Source organism: Salvelinus namaycush, chromosome 17 (genome assembly GCF_016432855.1).
Source record: "Salvelinus namaycush isolate Seneca chromosome 17, SaNama_1.0, whole genome shotgun sequence".
NCBI lineage: Eukaryota > Metazoa > Chordata > Actinopteri > Salmoniformes > Salmonidae > Salvelinus > Salvelinus namaycush.
In genome coordinates this window covers 29,345,789-29,368,095 of record NC_052323.1, presented here as the reverse complement: position 1 = coordinate 29,368,095, position 22,307 = coordinate 29,345,789, and the positions used below count along the sequence as shown (strand labels likewise).

Sequence of the window (22,307 nt, the reverse complement as noted above, 5' to 3'; positions counted from 1 at the left end):
CTGCCACTATGGCCTATTTATTGCCTTACCTCCCTTATCCTACCTCATTTTCACACACTGTATATAGACTTTTTCTATTGTATTATTGACTGCATGTTTGTTTGTTCCATGTGTAACTCTGTTTGTCGCACTGCTTTGCTTTATCTTGGCCAGGTCGCAGTTGTAAATGAGAACTTGTTCTCAACTAGCCTACCTGGTTAAATAAAGGTGAAATTAAAAAAATAACTGTGGGGGTGACATCGTCGATGCACTTTTTAATGAAAGTGTGGTAAACTCCTCAATGTTATCAGATGAAACCCAGAACATATTCCAGTCTGCTAGCGAAACAGTCCTATGGTTTAGCGTCCGCTTCATCGGACCACGATGTACGATTATGATGATTTTTATTTACAACATATTTCTTTACAAACCGCTCATGGGCAATTCCACGATAACAGAGTGATTCTGAGACTCAGTTTTTTCACTTTAAAATGTCAAACAAAGAGAAATGATTGCAAAGTTAACCCAACCATACAACTCTATGAACAAGGACTGCTTTTAATAATTTCCACTGAAACTTATACAATTTTTTAATATATATTTTATTTTATACAATTTGAGATTGTCCTGTATAATGAAAAGCGCTTTACAAATGTAGTAAAGTATTAATATTTACTTGAAGAACAGTGCAGAAACAAAGATTGGGAACAGAATTATGGCACAAACAGTACAAACTCATTCTGTTACCAAACGTTGCATCTGCACGATTCTTCAAGTAAATGTTTTAGTAAAATGTTCTATGGAAATTGTATAAAGTAGTCCTTGTGCATAGAGTTGTAATGGTTGCAATTATTGTTTTTTGTTTGACATACATTTTTAAGTGAGAAATCTGAGTCTCAGCATCACTCTTTTAACGTGGAATAGCTCTCATTTGAAGAAGACTGTGACAAAGTGTAAAAAGATGAAGAACAGAGTAAAATCGCTCATTTAGCGGAGGGATATGCGCTCCGCCTCCCAGTCTTGACGCCAGGACAGAGGAGTCGGGAGAGTGGGGGAAACAGGCATTGGTGGAAAAAAGTCGAAAATTAAAAAACAGCTTATTGTCGGACTGCTTTAAATAGAGAAAAAAATAATAAGGAAGCGACCAGCCTGCCTCAATTATTCAAAGGTATGCGACGAAATTATAGTTTATCTACTAGATAAGCATGTTTCCATGGGAAGGCTACCAAATTACCAAGTTTTAATCAGTGAAGATAGGCTTGGGTACTTTTCCAGAGGGGTGTAGCTAGCCAGTTAGCTAGAGAAGTGATTGCAAAAGTTATCTCTGGAATGGTGGAGAGGGAAGAGGTAGCTAGCTAGACTTGGGGTGGGATAAAAACGAGATTTGTGGTCAAAATAGGACGTGTTAACCTCAGCCATGTGAAACCACACAAATAACTTTGATTGTAACATCAATTCGGTTCAACAACGATAACCAACTGTCTAGCTAAGCTAGTTAATTAACTTGTAGCGTGTTGAGCAAGCTAACGTTAGCTTTAACGGTAGCTAACGTTACTTGGCTAGGCTTAGCTAACAAACGTAGTTAGCTAAGTTCACTTTAGCGAAATTGGATGAGTTTATATATTTTCCACTCTTCATAGCCATAACTAATCACATAGCTACATACATAATTATAGGTATCTGACACAAGACATGGCTAGCTAACTATGTGTATAAACATCAAGTGGAATTTTAGTTACCTATACTTTCGAGCTAGCTAGGCATTCAATGTGATTGTGTACCTTGGAAGTTAACGTTAGCTACTTTGTCACATTGTTCAGTGTAACTAGTTACGTTTACAAAGTTGTTTCTATGGGAATCGGGACATGTCTTTTGTGCTCGTTTCAAGCTTCAGTGGTATAATGGTTGTGATTATGGGTCAAGTAGTTTTTGATTTATCATCCTGCAGTAAAGATGTCAGTGTGGGTTTCTGGTGTCAAATGATCATCCTTTGTGGCAATTAGGCAATATCCTCTTGAGTATCACCTTGGGTGGGGAGACATCTCATGCTTAGTTACCTGAATCATAATTTGTCTTTTCACTTTCACCGTGTAGCCAGAACATGCCATGTCAGAATTGTCTCAACGTGATTTATATTTTCTCTACGTTGAATGTTGCGATACTTTTCGCTAAGCTTCATCTCAACAACATTCTGTTTTTCTGCCCAATGTTTACTGAATTGAGGCACTCTCAAAACCTGGTACCCATGGTGACTGCCATGGTCTCTCCAGCCAGACACTGTTTGTGTTGCTTCCTGACCCTGCTACAGGACAGCCAGACAGGAAAATACTGAGGTGTGATCAGTTGCTGGACTCTGGGGATCTGTGCACGTTTCCTGTCATTAAAGTTATTGTATTGCTGTCATCGCTCACATGGCATTACAGCCTCACAGAAACCAGCATATTATTTGGTCATGCTTGCTTACCCACCTAGCTTATAGCCCAGTTATCCATATCTTTGTGGTTGAAACAGGCCTACGTGCATCTTTAGAGTCAGTAAATGGCCTACCTAGCCTCTGCTACATTTTTGTTCTCCTTGTATGCCCTGTCATCTCACTTAATCATGACGCATGCAAAGCTAATTTTTTTCTCCCTTTGGTGACTGAAGTGTAGGGTATATTGTATTGCCTATAGAGCTCCATTAGTGCTTTTTCCCTATTGTACCAATGAAGCGGTAAACTGCCTGGTGCTGTTGGACAGCTGTGTGCCGTAAGGGAGGGATATGATGGGAAAGGATGGGAGAGGAAGCAGCTTTCAGTGACCTCACATCCTCTGCTAGGGCTGTTTTCAACAGCTGTGCGGCCATGCCTGTGTTCTTTCTGCCTCTGTCCACCCAGATATGTCTGCCTGTCTATCAGCCGGTTTTCCCCTGCCTGTCCACCCAGAGATCTGTCTGCCTGCCTACCCAGAGGTCTCTGTCCGCCAGGCTGTCTGTCTGTCTGTCTCTCTATCCCATCCATACATCGCCCAGATTGGGGCATTGTGAGGCTGTTGCTTACAGATGTCACTAGTGCTGTGAAGATAACTGTATCTCAAGCATACCATACTCTTTGATCTTTTAAAAACCTGCTGTATGTGAAATATTGTGTGCTATAGCGTGGTAGATAAATACATGTGATTCTAGATCAGGCGTTTCCAAACATTTACACTCAAGGCCCCCCCCTTGTGTGCTCCAAGTCTATTTCTATGGCAACAAGCACTGTTCATGACACAAACAGTTCACACCCCTCTTGTTGGTTGGCAGAATGTAGCAGGTTTAAAGCTTATTTCCTGCTATTCTACACATTTAGTAAAGGGGCGCTATACATTTCGGCATATCTCATGTGTATTCATGTGATATTTGAGTGACAAAAAAATTCCCGACAATCTATGGGTTAAATAAACTTAACATGGGCATTTGACAATTTTATAAAAAAGCTCTTTAAAGGTGTGCAATGACTAGCATGACAAAAGGAACTGATGATGCATTACCCAATTTTTGAAATGGCACCTTGTGCATTTTTACTATTACAACTTTCAAGAGTAAGTTTCAAGCCAGACTGAGTTCCTTTAAAAATAAGGTGACGCGCCCCACAGTTTGGGAACCACTGCTCTAGATGACATTGCTTTTATTTATTTTTTATTTCACCTTTATTTAACCAGGTAGGCCGGTTGAGAACATGTTCTCATTTACAACTGCGACCTGGCCAAGATAAAGCAAAGCAGTGAGACACAAACAACACAGAGTTACACATGGAATAAACAAACAGGAATAAATATACAGTCAATAACACAATAGAAAAGTCTATATACAGTGTGGGCAAATGAGGTAAGGCAATAAATAGGCTGTAGTGGCGAAGTAATTACAATTTAGCAATTAAACACTGGAGTGATAGATGTGCAGAAGATGAATGTGCAAGTAGAGATACTGGGGTGCAAAGGAGGAAAAAATATATATATATTACAATATGGGGATGAGGTAGTTGGATGGGCTATGTGCAGTGATCTGTGAGCTGCTCTGACAGCTGATGCTTAAAGTTAGAGAGGGGGATATAAGGCTTCAGTGATTTTTGCAGTTCGTTCCAGTCATTGGCAGCAGAGAACTGGAAGGAAAGGCGGCCAAAGTAGGAATAGGCTTTGGGGATGACCAGTGAAATATACCTGCTGGAGCGCGTGCTACGGGTGGGTGCTGCTATGGTGACCAGTGGAGCTGAGATAAAGCGGAGCTTTACCTAGCAAAGACTTATAGATGACCTGGAGCCAGTGGGTTTGGTGCCGAATATGAAGCGAGGGCCAGCCAACGAGAGCTTACACGTCGTAGTGGTGGGTCGTCGTATGGGGCTTTGGTGACAAAACGGATGGCACTGTGATAGACTGCATCCAATTTGCTGAGTAGAGTGTGGGCGATGTCATTTACAAAGTAGCCTCAAGTCAAGGATCGGTAGGATAGTCAGTTTTACGAGGGTATGTTTGGCAGCATGAGTGAAGGAGGCTTTATTGCGAAATAGGAAGCCGACTCTACATTTAATTTTCGATTTGAGATGCTAAATGTGAGTCGAATGAGAGTTTACAGTCTAACCAGACACCTAGGTAGTTGTCCATGCATTCTAAGTCAGAATAGTGATGCTAGACGGGTGGGCAGGTGCGGGCAGTGCTCGGTTTAAGAGCATGCATTTAGTTTTACTTGCATTTAAGAGCAGTTGGAGGTCACAGAAGGAGTGTTGTATGGCATTGAAGCTCGTCTGGAGGTTTGTTAGCACAGTGTCCAAAGAAGGGCCAGAAGTATACAGAATGGTGTCGTCTGCGTAGAGGTGGGTCAGAGAATCACCAGCAGCAAGAGCAACATCATTGATGTGTACAGAGAAGTGTCGGCCTGAGAATTGAACCCTGTGGCACCTCCATAGAGACTGCCAGCGGTCCGGACAACAGGCCCTCCGATTTGACACACTTAACTCTATCAGAGAAGTAGTTGGTGAACCAGGCAAGGCAGTCATTTTGAGAAACCAAGGCGGTTGAGTCTGCCGATAAGAATGCGGTGATTGACAGAGTCGAAAGCCTTGGCCAGGTCGATGTTAATACACTTTGTGTTTTGTTTCCTTGCCACGATACTAAGGCGTATGGTGATATTGTTATCGTCCCAGTCCTAGATGTCACCTAACCTAAAGATTCTGTTTTGCAATATATTTCTAACAGCTTCTAATCTTTTCTCCTCCAGGTTCCACACTAGACCTTAACCCAGGCGCTGGCCACCACATCATATGGACTAAACCAGAGACTCAGAACGAGAGGGAGAAGAGGAGAGAATAGGTCCTTTTTCCTATTTATATCTGCCTATTGACTAGCTACGTTTGTAAATCCTCTGGGCTGTTGTGTCCCAGAGAGGTGGGATCTCAGCTGGACTTGTTCCCCAAACTGCACTCCCCTCAGTGGGGTTGGTTGTGACCCAGTGCCAGGGTATATCCCACCTCACGGCAGGCTTTCCTTTCCTGAGCAGCTGTGTCCTGCCTGCGTCCTGCCTCTATTTCCTGTCCTTGGTGTGCAAGGCTAAGCCTCCTCTCTCCACCCCCCCACCACACACACACACACACACACACACACACACACACACACACACACACACACACACACACACATTCTCCCTCCCTGTTAACTGTGATCCAAGAAGAGGACTCGTCAATCACCTAACTTTCTGGTAAATTTCTCTCTCCCTCCCTCCACTCCTTCTCACCACAGACAGCAGCACCATGACCTCTATGTCCAGCCTCTTCTCCTTCACCAGTCCAGCTGTGAAGCGTCTGCTGGGGTGGAAGCAGGGGGACGAGGAGGAGAAATGGGCTGAGAAGGCTGTTGACGCCCTGGTCAAGAAACTGAAGAAGAAGAAGGGAGCCATGGAGGACCTGGAGAAAGCCCTCAGCAGCCCAGGACAGCCCAGTGAGTGTCCCTGCCTGTAGTGTACTGTGTGCAGCATCATACTTGGTCCGGGCCAGGTGTGAGAGAGACACTGTCTCTTTGGATCAGAGAGTCTGCTAGACTATTACTTTATAGCAGCATCATACTTGGTCCAGATATTTTCGAACCTTCCCTAACCCGTCTCTCTATCTCCTGCCCTGCCAGGTAAGTGTGTGACCATCCCTCGGTCTCTGGACGGTCGTCTCCAGGTGTCCCACAGGAAGGGTCTCCCCCACGTTATCTACTGCAGAGTGTGGAGGTGGCCCGACCTACAGTCTCACCATGAGCTCAAGCCTCTGGAGGTGTGTGAATACCCCTTTGGCTCCAAGCAGAAGGAGGTCTGCATTAACCCCTACCACTACAAGAGAGTAGAGAGCCCAGGTAAGTAACCACTAGCTTGTAGCTAGTACATACTGGCATCTAAATCGTGTTTGTTCCTACTATAGTATTGATCCAATGCATTGAAAGACCTAGCCTGTACGTGATGGTTTTGTGGCTGTTGCGCACGTCCTTCTGCAGGGACTGAACATGACACAGTAAGGAGAATCTGACTTAAGTTACCGTTTAACCACTTGAAGGAGAGTACTGCATCCTGACCATTTAACCAATTGAAGGAGAGTACTGCATCATGACCATTTAACCAATTGAAGGAGAGTACTGCATCATGACCATTTAACCAATTGAAGGAGAGTACTGCATCATGACCATTTAACCAATTGAAGGAGAGTACTGCATCATGACCATTTAACCAATTGAAGGAGAGTACTGCATCATGACTATTTAACCAATTGAAGGAGAGTACTGCATCATGACCATTTAACCAATTGAAGGAGAGTACTGCATCATGACTATTTAACCAATTGAAGGAGAGTACTGCATCATGACTATTTAACCAATTGAAGGAGAGTACTGCATCCTGACCATTTAACCAATTGAAGGAGAGTACTGCATCATGACTATTTAACCAATTGAAGGAGAGTACTGCATCATGACCATTTAACCAATTGAAGGAGAGTACTGCGTCCTGACCATTTAACCAATTGAAGGAGAGTACTGCATCATGACTAATTAACCAATTGAAGGAGAGTACTGCATCATGACTATTTAACCAATTGAAGGAGAGTACTGCATCATGACCATTTAACCAATTGAAGGAGAGTACTGCATCATGACCATTTAACCAATTGAAGGAGAGTACTGCATCCTGACCATTTAACCAATTGAAGGAGAGTACTGCATCCTGACTAATTAACCAATTGAAGGAGAGTACTGCATCATGACTATTTAACCAATTGAAGGAGAGTACTGCAGGAGAGTACTGCATCATGACTATTTAACCAATTGAAGGAGAGTACTGCATCATGACCATTTAACCAATTGAAGGAGAGTACTGCATCCTGACCATTTAACCAATTGAAGGAGAGTACTGCATCATGACTATTTAACCAATTGAAGGAGAGTACTGCATCATGACTATGTAACCACTTGAAGGAGAGTACTGCATCATGACCAATTAACCAATTGAAGGAGAGTACTGCATCATGACCATTTAACCAATTGAAGGAGAATACTGCATCATGACTAATTAACCAATTGAAGGAGAGTACTGCATCATGACTAATTAACCAATTGAAGGAGAGTACTGCGTCATGACCAATTAACCAATTGAAGGAGAATACTGCATCCTGACCAATTAACCAATTGAAGGAGAGTACTGCATCATGACTATTTAACCAATTGAAGGAGAGTACTGCATCATGACCATTTAACCAATTGAAGGAGAGTACTGCATCATGACCATTTAACCACTTGAAGGAGAGTACTGCATCATGACTATTTAACCAATTGAAGGAGAGTACTGCGTCATGACTATTTAACCAATTGAAGGAGAGTACTGCATCATGACCATTTAACCAATTGAAGGAGAGTACTGCATCATGACTATTTAACCAATTGAAGGAGAGTACTGCGTCCTGACCATTTAACCAATTGAAGGAGAGTACTGCATCATGACTAATTAACCAATTGAAGGAGAGTACTGCATCATGACTATTTAACCAATTGAAGGAGAGTACTGCATCATGACCATTTAACCAATTGAAGGAGAGTACTGCATCCTGACCATTTAACCAATTGAAGGAGAGTACTGCATCCTGACCATTTAACCAATTGAAGGAGAGTACTGCATCATGACTAATTAACCAATTGAAGGAGAGTACTGCATCATGACTATTTAACCAATTGAAGGAGAGTACTGCATCATGACTATTTAACCAATTGAAGGAGAGTACTGCAGGAGAGTACTGCATCATGACTATTTAACCAATTGAAGGAGAGTACTGCATCATGACCATTTAACCAATTGAAGGAGAGTACTGCATCCTGACCATTTAACCAATTGAAGGAGAGTACTGCATCATGACTATTTAACCAATTGAAGGAGAGTACTGCATCATGACTATGTAACCACTTGAAGGAGAGTACTGCATCATGACCAATTAACCAATTGAAGGAGAGTACTGCATCATGACCATTTAACCAATTGAAGGAGAATACTGCATCATGACTAATTAACCAATTGAAGGAGAGTACTGCATCATGACTAATTAACCAATTGAAGGAGAGTACTGCGTCATGACCAATTAACCAATTGAAGGAGAATACTGCATCCTGACCAATTAACCAATTGAAGGAGAGTACTGCATCATGACTATTTAACCAATTGAAGGAGAGTACTGCATCATGACCATTTAACCAATTGAAGGAGAGTACTGCATCATGACCATTTAACCACTTGAAGGAGAGTACTGCATCATGACTATTTAACCAATTGAAGGAGAGTACTGCGTCATGACTATTTAACCAATTGAAGGAGAGTACTGCATCATGACCATTTAACCAATTGAAGGAGAGTACTGCATCATGACTATTTAACCAATTGAAGGAGAGTACTGCGTCCTGACCATTTAACCAATTGAAGGAGAGTACTGCATCATGACTAATTAACCAATTGAAGGAGAGTACTGCATCATGACTATTTAACCAATTGAAGGAGAGTACTGCATCATGACCATTTAACCAATTGAAGGAGAGTACTGCATCCTGACCATTTAACCAATTGAAGGAGAGTACTGCATCCTGACCATTTAACCAATTGAAGGAGAGTACTGCATCATGACTAATTAACCAATTGAAGGAGAGTACTGCATCATGACTATTTAACCAATTGAAGGAGAGTACTGCATCATGACTATTTAACCAATTGAAGGAGAGTACTGCATCATGACTATTTAACCAATTGAAGGAGAGTACTGCATCCTGACCATTTAACCAATTGAAGGAGAGTACTGCATCATGACTAATTAACCAATTGAAGGAGAGTACTGCATCATGACTATTTAACCAATTGAAGGAGAGTACTGCATCATGACCATTTAACCAATTGAAGGAGAGTACTGCATCATGACCATTTAACCACTTGAAGGAGAGTACTGCATCATGACCAATTAACCAATTGAAGGAGAATACTGCATCCTGACCAATTAACCAATTGAAGGAGAATACTGCATCCTGACCAATTAACCAATTGAAGGAGAATACTGCATCCTGACCATTTAACCAATTGAAGGAGAGTACTGCATCATGACCATTTAACCAATTGAAGGAGAGTACTGCATCCTGACTATTTAACCAATTGAAGGAGAGTACTGCATCATGACCAATTAACCAATTGAAGGAGAGTACTGCATCATGACTAATTAACCAATTGAAGGAGAGTACTGCATCATGACTAATTAACCAATTGAAGGAGAGTACTGCATCATGACCAATTAACCAATTGAAGGAGAATACTGCATCCTGACCAATTAACCAATTGAAGGAGAGTACTGCATCATGACTATTTAACCAATTGAAGGAGAGTACTGCATCATGACCAATTAACCAATTGAAGGAGAATACTGCATCATGACCATTTAACCAATTGAAGGAGAATACTGCATCATGACTATTTAACCAATTGAAGGAGAGTACTGCATCCTGACCATTTAACCAATTGAAGGAGAGTACTGCATCCTGACCATTTAACCAATTGAAGGAGAGTACTGCATCATGACTATTTAACCAATTGAAGGAGAGTACTGCATCATGACTATTTAACCAATTGAAGGAGAGTACTGCATCATGACTAATTAACCAATTGAAGGAGAGTACTGCATCATGACTATTTAACCAATTGAAGGAGAGTACTGCATCATGACTATTTAACCAATTGAAGGAGAGTACTGCATCATGACTATTTAACCAATTGAGAGTACTGCATCATGACTAATTAACCAATTGAAGGAGAGTACTGCATCATGACTAATTAACCAATTGAAGGAGAGTACTGCATCATGACTAATTAACCAATTGAAGGAGAGTACTGCATCCTGACCATTTAACCAATTGAAGGAGAGTACTGCATCCTGACCATTTAACCAATTGAAGGAGAGTACTGCATCATGACTAATTAACCAATTGAAGGAGAGTACTGCATCCTGACCATTTAACCAATTGAAGGAGAGTACTGCATCATGATCATTTAACCAATTGAAGGAGAGTACTGCATCATGACCATTTAACCAATTGAAGGAGAGTACTGCATCATGATCATTTAACCAATTGAAGGAGAGTACTGCATCCTTGACTATTTATACTATTTTGATTTCCAAGAAATATGTCTCAAGGTGATTTCCTCAAAACAATATGGGGGCTATCTGGCTGCTACCCTTGAGATGGATGTGTTGTCTCGTCTGAGTGACGTGATATCTGCCCTTGAATTGGTAAAAACAAAGCTGTCGGTCACATGTCGGCGCAGAGCAGTTACAGATGACCTGATCAGTAGGACCTGCATCATATTGCCATTACAGATGGCCTGATCAGTAGGACCTGCATCATATTGCCATTACAGATGACCTGATCAGTAGGACCTGCATCATATTGCCATTACAGATGGCCTGATCAGTAGGATCTGCATCATATTGCCATTACAGATGGCCTGATCAGTAGGATCTGCATCATATTGCCATTACAGATGGCCTGATCAGTAGGACCTGCATCATATTGCCATTACAGATGGCCTGATCAGTAGGATCTGCATCATATTGCCATTACAGATGGCCTGATCAGTAGGATCTGCATCATATTGCCATTACAGATGGCCTGATCAGTAGGACCTGCATCATATTGCCATTACAGATGGCCTGATCAGTAGGACCTGCATCATATTGGCATTACAGATGACCTGATCAGTAGGACCTGCATCATATTGCCATTACAGATGACCTGATCAGTAGGACCTGCATCATATTGGCATTACAGATGACCTGATCAGTAGGACCTGCATCATATTGCCATTACAGATGGCCTGATCAGTAGGACCTGCATCATATTGCCATTACAGATGGCCTGATCAGTAGGACCTGCATCATATTGCCATTACAGATGGCCTGATCAGTAGGACCTGCATCATATTGGCATTACAGATGACCTGATCAGTAGGACCTGCATCATATTGCCATTACAGATGGCCTGATCAGTAGGACCTGCATCATATTGCCATTACAGATGGCCTGATCAGTAGGACCTGCATCATATTGGCATTACAGATGGCCTGATCAGTAGGACCTGCATCATATTGCCATTACAGATGACCTGATCAGTAGGACCTGCATCATATTGCCATTACAGATGGCCTGATCAGTAGGATCTGCATCATATTGCCATTACAGATGGCCTGATCAGTAGGATCTGCATCATATTGCCATTACAGATGACCTGATCAGTAGGACCTGCATCATATTGCCATTACAGATGGCCTGATCAGTAGGATCTGCATCATATTGCCATTACAGATGACCTGATCAGTAGGACCTGCATCATATTGCCATTACAGATGACCTGATCAGTAGGACCTGCATCATATTGCCATTACAGATGGCCTGATCAGTAGGACCTGCATCATATTGCCATGTTTTTAGAATGAAATGGAAAAAAACAACTGGTATTGACAACATGTAAATATTCTGCAGTTGGACATGCACCACATGCACCACAGCCACCAATGACAACAGGTCATGAGAAGAGTCCATTATTAGTGTGTAGTACCTATGTTTTCAATGGTTTCAAATGAAATACTAGTGTCCCAAGATTCCTGTTTTTTTTTAAGGTGTTTCAAATCAATATGTATATTTATTTAAATCTCTTCTCCACCAGTGCTGCCTCCGGTGTTGGTGCCTCGCCACAGTGAGTTCAACCCACAACACAGCCTCCTGGTCCAGTTCAGGAACATGACTCACAACGAGCCCCACATGCCCGTGAACGCCACCTTCCCAGAGTCCTTCCAGCAGCACAGCGGGGGCAGCGTCACCTCCTTCCCAATCTCCCCCAACTCCCCTTACCCTCCCTCCCCAGCCTCCAGCGGAGGGGTGGGCACCTACCCCAACTCTCCTGCCAGCTCTGGACCCTCCAGCCCTTTCCAGCTTCCAGGTAGATGTCAGTATACACTCCTATCCTTTATCATGCACTTATGTGTTTATTGATAGCTGCTATTACAATATAATAGGCTAACAGCATATGTCATGTATTCACACTGGGTTTTCACACTTGTACACCACACCTGGTCTCACACTGCCTTTGGCCTCTATGTGAAAATGTAAAAGGGAAGTAAGATTGCCATTTAAAATAAGTATTATTTTTTCTTTAATAAAAAATGGGATTAGAAATCTGTGGAGAACAATTTGGTTTGATTTTCTAACAATTTCTGATGATACAAACCAGGGTCTTCTGCCAGCCAGGGGGACAGTCAAAAATGGCGACTAAAGTGTATACCAAAGGTCTGCATCAGGGTGACTGGTGAGCGTCAGTCAGTGCGCCCATCGCTGGACACAGCATAGGTCTGACCTCCAGCTCCTGTTCTGGTGAATATATCCCCAGCCAGTGAGGTTTGCTGCTGCACTTATCCACAACAGATTGATGGGCTGTTGTAGTCAGGCAGGCAGAATGGCAGTGCGGAAAAGAGGCTGGAGCCTTTGTCTTTTTTGAATTTATTTTTTTGAATTGAATCACTGCAGTGCTTTCACTTCTATGTGGTGAATTGCCCCCCCAGGTTTGAATCACTGCAGTGCTTTCACTTCTATGTGGTGAATTGCCCCCCCAGGTTTGAATCACTGCAGTGCTTTCACTTCTATGCAGTGGTGGAAAATGTACTTCATACTCCTACTTGAGTAAAAGTAAAGATACCTTAATAGAAAAGGACTCAAGTGAAAATCATCCAATAAAATACTACTTGAGTAAAAGTATTTGGGTTTTAAATATACTTAAGTATCAAAAGTAAAAGTATGGATAATTTAACATTCCTTACATTAAGCAAACAGACGGCACACTATTTATTTACAGATAACCAGGGTCACACTCAAACATAATTTAAAAACAAATAATTTGTGTTTAGTGAGTCCACCAGATCAGAGGCAGTAGGGATGACCAGGGATGTTCTGTTTAGTGAGAGTTGGACCATTGTTTGTCCTGCTAAGCATTCAAAATGTAACTAGTACTTTTGGGTGTCAGGGAGAATGTAAAAAGTACATTTTCTTTAGAGATGTAGTGAAGTAAAAGGTAAATAGTAGTACAGATACCCCCCAAAAAACGACTTAAGTGGTATTTTTTTACTTAAGAACTGTACACCACTGCTTTTGTGGTGAATTGCCCCCGGGTATGAAACACTGCAGTGCTAGTGCTATCACTTCTATGTGGTGTAACAGGATGAAAAGCAGTGTTGATTGAGTTGTCACGTTGGGAAGCCGTGTTATTTTTCAGAAATACGAATACATCTCCAGAGAAATCTGGCCACCCTCTAAGCAACGTGGTAACCTGTAAATGTTTGGTCTGTAGGAAGACTAGCCTTTTCATAAAAAAAAAACATTACCAATTGTCCCCACACCCACTCCCCACTTTCTCAATTTCTGTCCTCCATAAGTAATTGTGTAATACAAAACAAGTCGGACTGTCCATAGAGCCATACATTAGTGTTCCATGTGACGGATGTGTGAAACCCTACACCTGTTTCCGGGTAGAGAAAGATCCTGTGGTGGTGGATGGGTTTTTAACTCCTCTTGGGAGTTGTCGGAGTGTGTGCGTGACTGTGGGCATGCATGCGTTAGACTCTTCTTGTGTGTATGTGTCCGTCCGCTGTAAGTGTGTGGACAGCCATTTGTCATCCGCAGCAGCTGGTCTCCTAACTATCCGTCCATTGTGGTCTTCCCTTCCAGCTGATACCCCACCCCCGGCTTACATGCCCCCCGATGAGCAGATGGGACAGGAGGGGTCCATGGAGACCAGCAGCATCGGCCCCAGGAACATGCCTAGTGGGGGTGAGGAGTCGGACTTTACACTTTATTTATTTTTTCTGATCACAGGAATTCCTGCTTTCAGACATTATCCGTCATTCATTGGAACTGATTTAGCCTAATTGTCTGTGTCGTCCTGATCACATAGCAGTCAATACAAATTGAAATCGTAACGTTATGACTAACTACTGTTCCCTGAAGGAGGGAAACGAGGTACGTTACTCTGGTGAGTCACACACTTGTGACTTCTGTTGAAGGATCTACAATCACTCATGACAAGGCCAATGAAATCCGCGCCTCGCTGGAAGCCCGCCTTAATCCTGGCTCGGATTAATTCTTTCAATTTAATACCGTTCTTCCCCGAGCCCAGAAATGGGTCTCATGGCCAAACAAGTGTTGTATCTTGTTTCCCTCCTTCGGGGAACAGTAGTTACAATCATAACGTTTTGTTCCCTTTCAGTCAGTCAACTTCGCTACAACATACCTTGGAGAAATATATTCACTCCCCAAGCCGACCCCAATGGATACTAAATGAAACGGCCCATGGCAAACCATCCATACCTGACCCAACAAGATGTGGCAGTCTGGTTATTGAGCACACGGAGCGCTGCTTAGTGACCTTTCCCCTTTCCCAGCCGTAAGCACAATGGGCTACACTGAGGGCAGTGATACTCAGGCGATAACCTTGAGGACGTGTGTGGTGATGCCCAACTCATCTCCTATAGTCAACTCTTTAAACAACTGCCCAAGACGCTGCCAGACTCCTGGTGGAGTGGGCACATACACCGCTAGGTAACCTTTAACCTTTGCTGCTGTATGCCAGGGAGATAGCCTCCAAAATCCAGTGGGAGAAACGCTGCTTAGGGAGTGCCCTGCTGCCAGCTGGATTAGCATAACAGACACACAGCTGGTCACATAACTGTTTATCCTGGGTCCGTTCAATGTATGTGCATAAAGCTCGCACCGGACACAGGACATGCAACCTCTGTTATTCTTCAGAAGGAGAAGGAGGGTGTGGAAAATAGCTCAAAGCTAAGGACCTGTAGGACATAGCCATGACTTTTGGGGCGAAGGCTGCATTTGGACACCTTAGTCTCCCGGGGCGAACTAAGTACAGGAAGGGTGTACGGATAGCATGTGGAGGTCCCCAACTCGTTTATCTGTGGCGTGCTAGCTGTTATGCATGCTAGCTGACGTTAGCCATGATAAGGATTCTATTCTAACCTAGGTTAGCTATTCTCTTTGACTGCAGCACGGTCCGTTTAGAATAACCAAGTGATTAAAAAAAAAAGTGGGCTACCCTAGCAAGTTCACCATTAGGAAGCCGGAATAGCTAGCAGTAACTAGCTCGCCTCAGCAAGTTGGCTAAACTGGCTAGCACGCTATGCAGTGCTTGTTAGCTAGCTTGGTCTCAAGTCTACGTAGGACCGAATCACAGCGGTTGGACCCGGACCCTTCTGGGAAGAGTCAAGCGGTGCTTAACCAAGGCAGACACAGGTGGTGGGGGGATACTCACAGAACCTGGTTGCCCTCTCTCTTTGAGTAGCCTCTCCTAACCGATGACAGAGCTTACAGGAGCTGCGACCAGACCAACAACCCAAACCATCGCCGCATCCCTCAACTTAAACTCAGCTGAGGTACGGGCACCCAGGAGAGGAAGTGACTACACGGTTGTCAAGAGAACCTGCGTTGCGGACTAGTAAGGGAAACCGTGCCAGCTGTGCCCTAGTCTCGCGCACGAACTGATTGGCGCGAGGGCAGCCTGAGCATACGCCGAGACATGCAGTGCCTTCAGAAAGTATTCAGACCACGTTCTTTAACGTTACAGCCTTAATCTAAAATGTATTAAATCGTCTCGTCCCCCCCCCCATCATCAAACTACACACTAGCCCATAATGACAAAGCAAAAACTGTTTAGCTTTTTTTTGCTAATTTATACAAATAAACTGAGATCACAGGTATTCAGACCCTTTACTCAGGGCTTTGTTGAAGCACCTTTTGGCAGCGATCACAGCATCGAGTCTTCTTGCGTATGACGCCAAAAGCTTGGCACACCTGTATTTGGGGGGTTTCTCCCATTCTTCTCTGCAGATCCTCTCAAACTCTGTCAGGTTGGATGGGGAGCGTTGCTGCACAGCTATTTTCAAGTCTCTCCAGAGATGTTCGATCGGGTTCAAGTGCAGGCTCTGGCTGAGCCACTCAAGAACATTCAGAGACTTGTCCTGAAGCCACTCCTACATTGTCTTGGCTGTGTGCTTAGGGTCGTTGTCCTGTTGGAAGGTGACCCTTCGACCCAGTCTAAAAACCTGCTCCAGACCGCTCAGGAGTTCATCAAGGATCTCGCTGTACCTTTCTCTGTTCATCTTTGCCTCGATTCTGACTAGTCTCACAGTCGTTGAAAAAATATCTCCACAGCATGATGATGCTGCCACCCCGACGCCGAAGCACGGTGATGGTGCCAGGGTTCCTCCAGACGTGACGATTGGCTTTCAGGCCAAAGAGTTAAATCTTGGATTCGTCAGACCAGAGAATCTTGTTTCTTAGGCTCTAAGAGTCCTTTAGATGCCTTTTGGCGAACCCAAGCGGGCTGTCTTTTCCTGAGGAGTGGCTTCCGTCTGGCCACTCTACCATAAAGGCCTGCTTTTGCGGCGTGCCGCAGTAATGGTTGTCCTTCTGGAAGTTTCTTCCATTTCCATAGAGGAGCTCTGTCAGTGACCATCAGGTTCTTGGTCACCTCCCCCGATTGCTCGTCTTATAGCAGCTTGCTCTAGGAAGAGTCTTGGTGGTTCCAAACTTCCATTTAAGAATGGAGGCCACTGTGTTCTTGGGGATCTTCAATGCTCCATAATTTTTTTTTTTTTTTGTACCCTTCCCCAGATCTGTGCCTTGACACAATCCTGTCTGACTCTACGGACAATTCCTTCGACCTCATGGCTTGGTTTTTGCTCTGACATGCACTATCAACTGTGGGACCTTTTATATAGACAGGTGTGTGCCTTTCCAAAGCATGTCCAATCAATTTAATTTACCACAGGTGGACTCCAATGAAGTTGATCAATGGAAACAGGATGCACCTGAGCTCAATTTCGAGTCTCATAGCAAAGGGTCTGAATACTTATATAAATAAGTGATTTCTGTTTTCGCTTTGTCATTATGGGGTATTGTATGTAGATTGCTGAGGATTTGTAACAAAATGTGGGAATAGTCAAGGGGTCTCAATACTTTCTGAAGGCACTGTACAAAATAACAAATGCGAGTCTTTTAATTCATAGGGCGTGTTAGTGTAACCCCTTGATTCTTGACTGTCGCTACTTTGCAGGACTGACACACAGGATCCTCCGTTTCAGGCAAGTGCTTCGTTTATTGTAGTCTGGCAATAAAGCCCACAAAGTAGGTGTTCACGTTAGAATCAGACCATTATGAATTTACATTTCTCCTGTACATGAAAATATAGTAGTCACACCTTTTGACTTGACCGCTCCAGGTGACGTTAGCCACTTCACGCCTCATTAGCTAGCAGAGTAAACATTCAGATTGTTTATTTAGCGCTAGCTAGCATCACGGCACAAAATACATCAGGATACTGAGATGTTAAAATATCTGATCTGATTTTCAGTTTGATCCATATACATTCAAAGGCACTTTATACAGATAGCGTTTCACCCCGTATTATCGGCATATTCAACAGTGTTTAATTAATATTTGACCAACAGTGTTGGCTTGATCACAAGATATCAATGTTTTGTGATTGTTGGTGTCGTAAAAATGGTAGCTAACAGGTTAGCAATTAGCATGTTTGACATTTCAGTGGAAATACTACGACTATGAACTTTTTGATTAACGTTTTAGCAAAAAAAAATTACAGCCTGTATTATCGGCAGTTATTGGCCACCTTACTATTTTTAATTACAAGATATAGCCGTTTGATTTAGTTCAAAAAAAGAGACTCCAACCTCGTATCAAAGAAAGAGCTCAACATTCTATGTACCATCTTTGCCATAGTCATAAATGAAAGGGAACTCAAATATGGCGGCAACGGTGAACTTGACACAAGACCAGTACCAGTTCATACCAGGAGAGGGCATAAGAGCAATGCATATGAGCCTTGAATAGAGAGGTAACATCTTCTAATTCCTTCCCTTTTAGAATGAGAATATAATATTTTGATGAACTTAATATAAATACTCTACATGCAGGTGAACATTGTTCCTGCTACATTAGGCTTTGTCATTTATACGTAAGACTGTCTCGTTTTCCAGTGTGTTTTTAAATAGCGTGACTCGTTCGTGTTCACACCGAGCGGAATAATTTAAGTAATGAATACGAGCCTCACGCTTATCCCAGCGAGGTGTGGATTTCTTTGGCCTTGTCAGGCGTAATTGTCGCGAGAGTAGGAACCATGAGCACAACAAATGCACCACATCGTTCATGAATTGATCAAATTAAATTGTACATTTTCAAGATTACCCATCCCTTTTCCTTTACAACACAGAAGGACCCCTGTAGATGTGGAGTTTGAGGAACCGAGCCACTGGTGCAGTATTGTGTACTATGAATTGAACCTCCTCTCCACCTTCTCCCTGTAGATGTGGAGTATGAGAAACCTAGCCACTGGTGCCGTTTTGTGTTGAACAACCTCCTCTCCACCTTGTCCCTGTAGATGTGCAGCCAGTGGAGTATGAGGAACCGAGCCACTGGTGCAGTATTGTGTACTATGAGTTGAACAACAGAGTGGGTGAGGCCTACCATGCCTCTTCTACCAGCGTCCTGGTGGACGGCTTCACCGACCCCTCCAACAACAAGAACCGCTTCTGCCTGGGGTTGCTCTCCAACGTCAACCGCAACTCGACCATAGAGAACACACGCCGCCACATCGGCAAAGGTGAGCAGGGCAACACATTGAGATGATTAGATTAGTTGAAAGTGGATATGAGGTTCAGAGAAAGTGTGGGGAAGGAATGGTGAAAAACATGCATGATGTTCTGTTGAATCATGCAGTTCTTAATTTATGGATGTTTATTTTATTAAGGTATTACTGTTGGAGCTAGAAACACTAGCATTTAGCTAGGTGTCATTACTCTACTGTTGGCGCTAGAAACACTAGCATTTAGCTAGGTGTCATTACTCTACTGTTGGAGCTAGAAACACTAGCATTTAGCTAGGTGTCATTACTCTACTGTTGGAGCTAGAAACACTAGCATTTAGCTAGGTGTCATTACTCTACTGTTGGAGCTAGAAACACTAGCATTTAGCTAGGTGTCATTACTCTACTGTTGGAGCTAGAAACACTAGCATTTAGCTAGGTGTCATTACTCTACTGTTGGAGCTAGAAACACTAGCATTTAGCTAGGTGTCATTACTCTACTGTTGGAGCTAGAAACACTAGCATTTAGCTAGGTGTCATTACTCTACTGTTGGAGCTAGAAACACTAGCATTTAGCTAGGTGTCATTACTCTACTGTTGGCGCTAGAAACACTAGCATTTAGCTAGGTGTCATTACTCTACTGTTGGAGCTAGAAACACTAGCATTTAGCTAGGTGTCATTACTCTACTGTTGGAGCTAGAAACACTAGCATTTAGCTAGGTGTCATTACTCTACTGTTGGAGCTAGAAACACTAGCATTTAGCTAGGTGTCATTACTCTACTGTTGGAGCTAGAAACACTAGCATTTAGCTAGGTGTCATTACTCTACTGTTGGAGCTAGAAACACTAGCATTTAGCTAGGTGTCATTACTCTACTGTTGGAGCTAGAAACACTAGCATTTAGCTAGGTATCATTACTCTACTGTTGGAGCTAGAAACACTAGCATTTAGCTAGGTGTCATTACTCTACTGTTGGAGCTAGAAACACTAGCATTTAGCTAGGTGTCATTACTCTACTGTTGGAGCTAGAAACACTAGCATTTAGCTAGGTGTCATTACTCTACTGTTGGAGCTAGAAACACTAGCATTTAGCTAGGTATTACTGTAGGAGCTTGAAACACTAGCATTTAGCTAGGTATTACTGTAGGAGCTTGAAACACTAGTATTTAGCTTTTTTTACTTGTTCTCTCTCAGCCCCCCCAGTGGTCCACCTGTACTGTTGGAGGTGTATGCAGAGTGTCTAAGTGACACCAGTATCTTTGTTCAGGGTTGTAACTCGTTCTTTCTTTCCTCAGGGGTCCACCTGTACTATGTAGGAGGTGAGGTGTATGCAGAGTGTCTGAGTGACACCAGTATCTTCGTTCAGAGCCGTAACTGTAACTACCACCATGGTTTCCACCCCACCACGGTGTGTAAGATCCCTAGTGGCTGCAGTCTGAAGATCTTTAACAACCAGGAATTTGCTCAGCTACTGGCCCAGTCTGTGAACCATGGCTTTGAGGCTGTCTACGAACTGACCAAGATGTGCACCATCCGCATGAGCTTTGTAAAGGTGATATACAATTACATTTTGATTTTAACGTTTCTACTAGTTTCAGTACTATGTACAATTCACTGATTTTATCATCTTGGCCAGTGATTCAAAAAAAGTTTTTGTGGAAATGACAATTAACTTAATTTCATTGAGAGAGCAAATCTGCAGTGTTGAGAATAACATTAGGGCACATTGTAGCATACACATTGTGCAATGGAAAATGAGGATTTCTTATTGGACAATTTGCTGTTTCATTCCTTTTCTGACCATTTACTTCCTTTCGTGAATATGACCCAGCTTTATCTCTCTTTCTCCCCCTCCACAGGGCTGGGGAGCTGAGTATCACCGACAAGATGTCACCAGTACCCCCTGTTGGATAGAAGTTCATCTTCACGGCCCTCTGCAGTGGCTGGATAAAGTGCTGACACAAATGGGCTCTCCTCTCAACCCCATCTCTTCAGTGTCCTAATGGTGGCCCCCGCCAGATCAGACTCTCAACCACCATCTCTTCAGTGTCCTAATGGTTACCCCCCCCTACCCCACAGACCAGACTCTCAATCCCATCTCTTCAGTGTCCTAAAGGCGGCCCGCCAGGCTGGGAGATTCTTTCACATTTTTTTTTTCAAACTTAACTTTATAATTGTTTTGCATTGTTTAATGAGCAAAAGCAGGTCTTCAAAGGCTGAACTGTTTCCACTATCTGACAGCAGAAGGGATTTTGAACCCAGAGCAGCAGAATTATGTTGAGAGAGCAGAAGATAGACGTAAAACCGACAGAAGAATATTCAGAGTAGCGGCACAAAATATTGGACAAACTACTGCTCTGAGTCATCACTACCAACCATGTGCTTCTTCTATTGAGAGTAGTAGGACTGGAAAGCATGTACCTTAAATGTTTCAATGTTTGGTAATGATTTTCTTTCTGTATGTTTCAGTTAAAAGAAAATGATGTATCACTACTCTGCCTTTACCACAGTCAAACTACTTGTGATTTTACTCTGATAACTTTCCTTTCTTGCCATCTTAAGGTATAGATATCATTATGTTCACTATTAGACCCAGATCTCATAACAAAATGTTAACTTTTTATAGTTTCTATCGCTAGAAAAAAAACACTGATTTACTGCCTTAAATAAAGTATGTCTAACTAATAAATATGATATGGTGGATTACTTTACTCAATGCTTTGAACAGGTGACAAGCTAGGAACATCACACTTCTCATCAGATAACTTTATTTTTGAAAGTTCTCAGTGTCAACGATGCTTGTCGATTCTCTGTACATATTTGTTCAAGTGATTCTATTAATGAACCATTTTGTGCCCTCTTTATTTTTTGGGGGGATCCTGTGGAGGCTAGGTATGTTTTGGTGTGTAGGGTACAGTTTCTGCCATGCTGATATGATCAACTTCATTAGCACAAAGTAAACTTGTAATGGGCAACAATTACATTTTATTTAGCTGTTATTTTTGACTGGTTTTGTCCCTGCTTGCCTGTTAGGACAACTTCTATGAAAAGAAAAAAAAGCATGCATTGGTGTGTACTTTTGATGCTGAAATTGCAGGGTTGCGCCACTACAA

General features: G+C 42.8%; 1 protein-coding gene across 3 annotated transcripts; it reads left to right on the top strand.

The window, feature by feature from the left end:
• Positions 1 to 1,002: 1,002 nt before the first annotated feature.
• LOC120062512 (mothers against decapentaplegic homolog 5) lies at positions 1,003 to 21,913 on the top strand. Of its 3 annotated transcripts, none has more exons than XM_039012544.1 (9): positions 1,003 to 1,147; positions 5,212 to 5,303; positions 5,730 to 5,927; positions 6,111 to 6,326; positions 12,201 to 12,473; positions 14,252 to 14,353; positions 18,990 to 19,211; positions 20,490 to 20,746; positions 21,054 to 21,913. In XM_039012544.1, exons 3-9 carry the CDS (start codon positions 5,741 to 5,743, stop codon positions 21,195 to 21,197), a joined length of 1,401 nt encoding a protein of 466 aa, XP_038868472.1. In that variant the 5' UTR covers positions 1,003 to 1,147; positions 5,212 to 5,303; positions 5,730 to 5,740; the 3' UTR covers positions 21,198 to 21,913. The 3 variants fall into 3 exon arrangements, with proteins under 3 accessions (XP_038868472.1, XP_038868470.1, XP_038868471.1); XM_039012542.1 differs by having other exon boundaries at positions 12,201 to 12,479; XM_039012543.1 differs by having other exon boundaries at positions 5,212 to 5,530; positions 12,201 to 12,479.
• The last annotated feature ends 394 nt before the right edge of the window (positions 21,914 to 22,307 follow it).